Source organism: Engraulis encrasicolus, chromosome 15 (assembly GCF_034702125.1).
Source record: "Engraulis encrasicolus isolate BLACKSEA-1 chromosome 15, IST_EnEncr_1.0, whole genome shotgun sequence".
Lineage (NCBI taxonomy): Eukaryota > Metazoa > Chordata > Actinopteri > Clupeiformes > Engraulidae > Engraulis > Engraulis encrasicolus.
In genome coordinates, this window is record NC_085871.1 from 10,364,960 (window position 1) to 10,372,069 (window position 7,110).

Consider the following 7,110-nt stretch of genomic DNA (forward strand, 5'->3'; position numbering starts at 1 on the left):
TTAAATGATGTGGTGTGTTTGTATATGCTTGAACATCCCACAGACAAAACAGCTATCCAGCTATTTTCATACACCATTATACCAAAGCTTCCTGATTAAAACTTCCTGGTTTATTTTCTTCATATTTGTTCATTCAGATGGGTGTGTGGCGATCATGAAGATGGAACCTGCCAGCAAGCTCCAGCTCCAGCCCTTTATCCTCCATTTAATAAGTCATTTACATTTCATTAAACGTACCTCTCAACCAATATGACTTAAGTAATACATAGTAGTACTGCTTTCAATCCCTGAAGCAATGTGGTGACCAACAACACAAGAAGAACCCCCATATACATGTACGTCATGAGTCGTGTTGACGTTTAACTTGTTTCTTTTTTAAATAAACACTTACTATTATCATCCCAATGTTTCTTGTGCTTGAGACCTGTATATTAACATGCTTTTACCATTTGACTTCTCATAATGCTGAACAGAAAAGGCCAGAACAGGTTTTACGTATGTGTAATGTATTTTTATATAGTGCTTAATACAAACACACACGGGCATTACTTAATAACTACTTACAATTTCAGGATTTAGCAGTACAAATTGTGTAGTTTATTTACATATTGTTTTGGTTTGTATAAACCAAACAAAACAGTTTTTGTTTGTCCTTGCAATAACCACAGCAACACCATGGAAGGCCCGTCACAGCAGCTGATGATGGGCACCCTGTCAGATTTGGTTTGTCCATGTTCTGAAAAGAGCAAGAGAAAGGGTTGACAAATTATTTTAGACAGTTCAGATAGTCAGGTGTCAGAACAAAGGCCCAGTGGCCTCTGAATAAGAGGCTTAGTTCTGCCTGTTGTAGCTAATTGTAATATGATGTTATGGACCAAAAGCCGTGAAAGACAGATGAAACTTACGGGCGACGCGGATGGTGTCCTTGCCAGCTCTTGGAGGTCCTCAGGTGGCTCTAGGCCACACACAGTAATCAGTAGTCCGCGGGGCCGTGGAAGTCCTCCACCTGCTGACGGGTCACGTTGATCACCACCTCCCACATCTGCTGGCCTGAAACACACAGCCGTGGATATAGTACCAGTTATATTTTATTACTATACACAAACATATGAGGGTGATCGCTTTACTCGGGAAATAGGTCTTAGGTATAGAATCAGGAAGCATAATGTAAAAAACTAACATCTAAGTGTAGGCCTAATTTCAGTCTCACTTGCTGATGTGTTAGGTTTGTTATGCTTGGGACATCATACAAATCACTTGGTTACATTTTGTTTATCTTCGCCTCATAAGAGCCACACAGCGCAAGGCTATGGATTAGGGGTGGGCGATATGACAATATTAAATCGTGAATTGTGATATCGATATAAGATCGTCTCGAATCTGCCAAAGTGGAGAAATCGTATAGATCGTCTTGCAGTGAGGATGTTTATTATCAGCATCAGAGTGACGTTTTCTCACTTGTGTTGTTGTCTTCACTTTATTCTTTACATTATTGTATTCCAATTGTACACTTTATGAGAGTATCATCAGTGTGTTAACATTTTATTGACTGCAAATTACAAATTGCAAGTATATGAAAGTTGTTTTTTGTTGTTTTTATTTTTTGGATGGAAGATTGTGATAAAAAATCGCAATCGTAATTTCATGTTTTTTGCCATATCGCCCACCCCTACTATGGATTGCTAGAACCAGGCTTGTGATAATGACTCACGTGTGTAATATAGTGTAGAGGTGGGAGTCGTGGCAGTGGCTCAAATCCTTATCCAGGAGTGGTCCTTCTCTGGTGTGCCTGCTGAGGTGTACTATTTACTCTCAATGTGTTGGTAGTGTCATGGTGTAGGCATGCATATCTGTCAATACTATGTTCCCCTTGTATTTATTGATGATAATGACTACTGACAAAAGCCACAGGATGAATTCTGAAGAACTCATTGGACAATGTTTCACAGTGCAGATGGACCAATGACCCAAACCATCATGTGAGAGCCACCAAGTAAAAGTATTTGCAACCAAATATCAAAATGTGAAATTTTGATGCATGAACTGTCCAATTATTTTTGGTCCCTTAACAATTGGGAGGCACTGATAGAAATAGTCATAAGTCCTTCACAGTTCACCCAACTTGGACACAAACATCCTCATATTAAAGCTGAAAGTCTGCAGTTATTGTACATTTTGTTTGTTTCAGTTCAAATACATTGGGATGGTGTACAGCACCAAAACGATGAAAATTGTGCAGATGTCCAAATATTTATGGTATTCTAACTTCTTATTCTTATTACTGCACCATGTCATATATATGCAGGACTATATGTTGCTTTTAAACACATATGAACCACTTAACATCACACACACACACACACACACACACACACACACACACACACACACACACACACACACACACACACACACACACACACACACACACACACACACACACACACACACACACACACACACACACACTCGTGCCTCACACCTGTAAGCTCCTGAATCCTCAGCCTGGACATTACTGATGGTCAGAGTGAAGTCACTACCACTGAATCTGGATGGAGTTCCAGACTGAAGTTTGCTGCCATCAGAGAGGAGTTTAGTAGCTGCTGTAGTTTCTGTTGACAACAAGCTAAAATACAACAGTAGAGAGAGAGAGAGAGAGAGAGACAGAGAGAGAGAGAGAGAGAGACAGACAGACAGACAGACAGACAGACAGACACTACCCCACAGCACCTGCGTTGAGCTCCAGCAGCAGCAGTGCAGTCATGTGGAGCCTGACTGAGGGAGGTTTTTGTACGGCGCTTTATCACTGTGTGAACACATATTTACTGTTGGGATTGTGGCGACTGTGACAGTAGTAAACTCCTGCATCCTCAGCCTGGACATCACTGATGGTCAGAGTGAAGTCACTACCATAATCGGATCCTCCACCAACAAAGCGACTGGGAGCTGATCCATAGCGTGAGCTTATGCCATACATTAACAGTTTAGGAGCTTCTCCAGGTTTCTGGAGGTACCAGGAAAACCAGTTACTATAGATGGGGCTGCTGGTCCTGCAGTTGATTGTGATGGTTTGTCCCACAAGAGCAGCTTTCACTGCTGGAGTCTGAGTCACAGTATACTGGCCTCTGCATACTGAAATAAATGAAAAACACAGACCACCACTGATTTGTACAATGTATACAGTATAGTTGAATGCTTAAATAGTCTACTTTGCTCATTACATTACCTGTAATACAGAGCAGGAGAGTCCAGATGAATATGATGTTGTTTGTCATTTTCTTCAGATAATGTCGTCTAGAGTTGAGTGCTCCAGTCCTCGTCTCCCTCTCATATAAAGATCTCAATCACACATTTCTCAGTTTGCTAATGCAAATTATATACCTTCACCACCCACCACATATTCCCATCCACATATTCTCATCCACAGTGTGTGTTCTCCATCCCCTGGTGGCCATGAGAGGAAATGATGACTAGGCCAACACATTAACATCCATAGGATTTGATGTCTGGGCCAGCTCTGACATCATTAAGCGTAAAACTGAGAGGTTATCCAGTCCACAACTGAACTGGACCAACCCTTAGAACCAGTGATCAGTAGATGTTTATCACAGGGCATGGTGAGTTTGGTGCTGGATGGTTTAGGAGGAAACTCCAAACTGTTGAACATCCTGATGTGTCAGTAGGTTTCAAGACAAAGGATACATTGCCAAATCCACTGACAGTTTACAGTGTGCGTTATCGTCCATGTAGGCCTACTTATTGAATTTAGTCAGAAAAAATGTCATGCTTTTATATGATAGCATAGTAGGGCTAATCATAGACCTGTATGCCTACTAACATTGGACTCACATAAAGTAGACCAGTGTGTTAAATACTCTCATTGCAGCATAGCCAGTCAAAATGTAATAAGAAATGTCAAAACTGAACACTATAGAGACCTGGCCTCACATTTTGATATTTGAGTGTCTGTGAGACATGGGATGTTCATTAGAAGTAAAACAATGATTTCCTTTCAATAGCAAATGATGATGATGTCAACCCTAAAATCATCCATGAACATTTCAAAACTTGAGATGAGTTGGTAAGCTAGCCTACTGTATGTTCCCCTCCCTGTAACGGCAGTCTCACATTCAGGCCCAGTGTAGCGTGAAGAGGTTTTTGTACGGCGCCTCTATGAGTCTGTATCACTGTGGTACACATTTGGAGGAGGCAGCAGACTTGAAGTGGGAAGTAAGTAAACCCTTTTAATCATTTTAACCAGGATTGAATTTCAGGTTTCAACTTCAAGTTGTAATCATGTGTGCTTTTTACAGTGACAAAATTATGTCTGTGAATTGTATTTTTTGTACGTAGCCTAGTTACGTGTCTGTTGTATTGATCAACAATTGGACTTGGGTTTGTTGTGTTTTTCAGATGTGTTTGTCCTTTTAAGTGGCTTGCATGATGTAACAGTTGAAGTTAGTCTTAGTTAGTCTTTTCTTGGGTTCCTAAAATGTGAGAGTATATTACTGTAGCCCACTGTGAAGGATTTCAGTATGGGTGCAAATTGTATTTATAGACAATAGACTGTCATTGCATGTGGGGAAAACTGAATGCATTTTATTTGGTACCAAACATATGATAAAAAAGGCACCTGAGTTAAAAGTCACATGTAACGGTAACAAAATACAAACAAAATCAACAGTCACATATCTAGGTTTAACACTGGATCAGACGGTCATTCAATTGCGGAGAAGCTATTGTATAAAATTGCTTCTAAATTGAAATGTTTGTACCGTAACACAAGGCAATTAGATTTTAAAGTTAAAAAACTTCTTGTGTCAGCGCTTGTGCAGTGCCATTTTGACTATGCCTGTTCAGCATGGTACAGTGGCCTGACAGTGAAAATAAAAAATAAAATGCAGGTTATGCAGAACAACATGATCCGTTTTATATTAGGTAAACCATCTAGGTATCATGTTACTTCAAATGATTTTAAGAAAGTGGACTATCTGCCTGTGAAATTAAGGGTTGAACAGCTAAAACTGAATCATATGTTTAACATTATTAATGGGATAGCCCCTAAGTACTTGGGATCCCAGATTGTAATGGTGCATACTCAACATGCCCATGGAACAAGAGCAAGTGTTCGCTCCTGTAAGGTACCAGCTTCAAAAATCGCAGCTCTTTCTTTTATACAGGGATTATGGTATGGAATAGCCTTCCACTAAATATTAAAATGGCAGAAACAAAAAGGTGTTTTAAACAAAGAGTTAGAGTATTTTTGTGGAATAAAGTGGAGAACTAGGTGACGTAGGAATGTGATGGCATATGTGTATGTGATATCTGTTACATGTTTTTGTATGTCTTGTCCTCTTCCATCAGGGACCATGTTGGAAATAAGTGTTTACACTTTTACATGCTATCCCTTGGATACCTTTTTGTCTTTCTATATCCATAAATAAACCCAACCCAACCCAACCCATTGTGGTGCACATTTGGCTGTAATTATTTTGTATTGTTTGGAATATGTGAGTCTATTCATGAATTTACGTCTATGTAGGCCTATTATTGGTGAAATTACTTTGCACTTGTGAGTACATGACTATGAGCACTTTACAGGGATAGTGGGGTACTCTTCACATGGGGGGTTAGTATTCCAACATTGCACATCGTGGTGCAACATTTTTACATCTCAAGTTGTTTTACAACTGTGCAAACCCATGGCAAAATGTTTGTATCTTGTTTTATTGTGTTAGCAGTAGTTTGCGCTTAATTCATGCAGATTCTGCTGTGTCTTTATAAAGTTATTCTAGGTATATAACGCGCACACTGAAAAAAGCGTGCATCTAGAAGAAAATCCGAGTTTTGAAAAAAAATCTAAAATCAGAATTCAAGGCTAAAGCCTGAAACCTGCAACTTAAAACTCTGTGCCTTCTGAAATATTTTACATACGTATATATTACTAAATATTATTCCCAGATTAAAAAGTAACCAATGAACAACGCTACAGTGATGTGTTTTATTAGAGTGATCTGATATATTACTGTTTTGCCTCTGACTGGTTTTGATGTTTCATCTGACACTCGTTTTTTCTCGTTTCATCCCTTGTCTTCCCCAGGTGACACCACTCCCAAAGTGACAGTGCTGCCCCCCCTGGACACCAGCGGGAGTTCGGCCACGCTCATGTGCCTGGCTAACGGAGGCTTCCCGTCCGACTGGAGTCTGAGCTGGTCTGTAGCGGGGAGCAGCAGGAGCGGGGAGACCAGTCTCTGGGGCCCACAGAAGGACGGCCTGTACAGCTGGAGCAGCACCCTGACCCTCCCTCTCCAGGAGTGGACCCAGGACGTCCCAGTGACCTGCCAGGCAACACGGGGCTCCCAGACTGTCACCAAGATCCTGAAGAAATCAGACTGCTCCTAGGCTCTGCTTTAATGTCTGCCATTATTCTGATTTTGAGGGTGTCTGATAGGGACTCTTCCTCTCTTCCTCTCTCTATGTGTATGCAGCTCTGAGTGACTTTTTATATCAACTCTTTGTTATTCTTTAATATCATTTGAGAAACTGAAGTGCTTCATGCTTTGTGGTTTTCTGAAGTTTTGAGTATTACATAATAAAAAAAACTTTACTTTACACTGAACTGTTCTTATTGTTTTTGTTAAAATAGTGAAATATGTTCACATTTCTTTCATCTTTGGTCGAAAGAAGTACCAAGAAGTAGCAGGGTTTTTTTTAAAATTCATATGACATTAAGACAACGCATTTAGACAATGTAAGATGTGTCATTGTGATACTTCTGCATGCTTGCTTCATAACATTAAGTTCTACTTCTACATGATTCCACCCGAGACACAAGTTATCTCACATTCTCTAAAAAGTCATAATTCTAATGCCGCCTTTTTGAAATCTCGTGGAAACTCTTGAGCATCTGGCTGTAGTGCTGCTCTATTCTGGGACTAGCAGACCCACTCAAGCCTGGCAATGCAAATACTAGTTTCCCCCACAGAGTGCACTGTGCACTGGGTTACACCTACACCCACAAACTGCCCTGAGACAAATGTGCTCAGTCACACTGTTTCATTTTCCCACAGTTTAACACACACACACACACACACACACACGCACGCACGC

The 7,110-nt window shown here is 40.4% G+C and overlaps 1 long non-coding RNA gene and 1 gene segment (V, D, J or C); one reads left to right on the plus strand and one right to left on the minus strand.

Annotated features, from left to right (window-relative positions):
• Nucleotides 1–520: 520 nt before the first annotated feature.
• LOC134464433 (uncharacterized) lies at nt 521–1,731 on the minus strand. The gene is made up of 3 exons (XR_010037898.1): nt 1,712–1,731; nt 906–1,050; nt 521–736 (listed from the first exon to the last, which is right to left on the minus strand). It is a non-coding gene; the product is annotated as an uncharacterized LOC134464433 (long non-coding RNA).
• A 1,883-nt stretch (nt 1,732–3,614) lies between these two features.
• Nucleotides 3,615–6,483, plus strand: LOC134464817 (Ig lambda chain C region-like). The segment is given in 3 exon segments: nt 3,615–3,626; nt 4,146–4,230; nt 6,101–6,483. Coding segments are annotated over 3 exon segments (399 nt in total).
• The last annotated feature ends 627 nt before the right edge of the window (nt 6,484–7,110 follow it).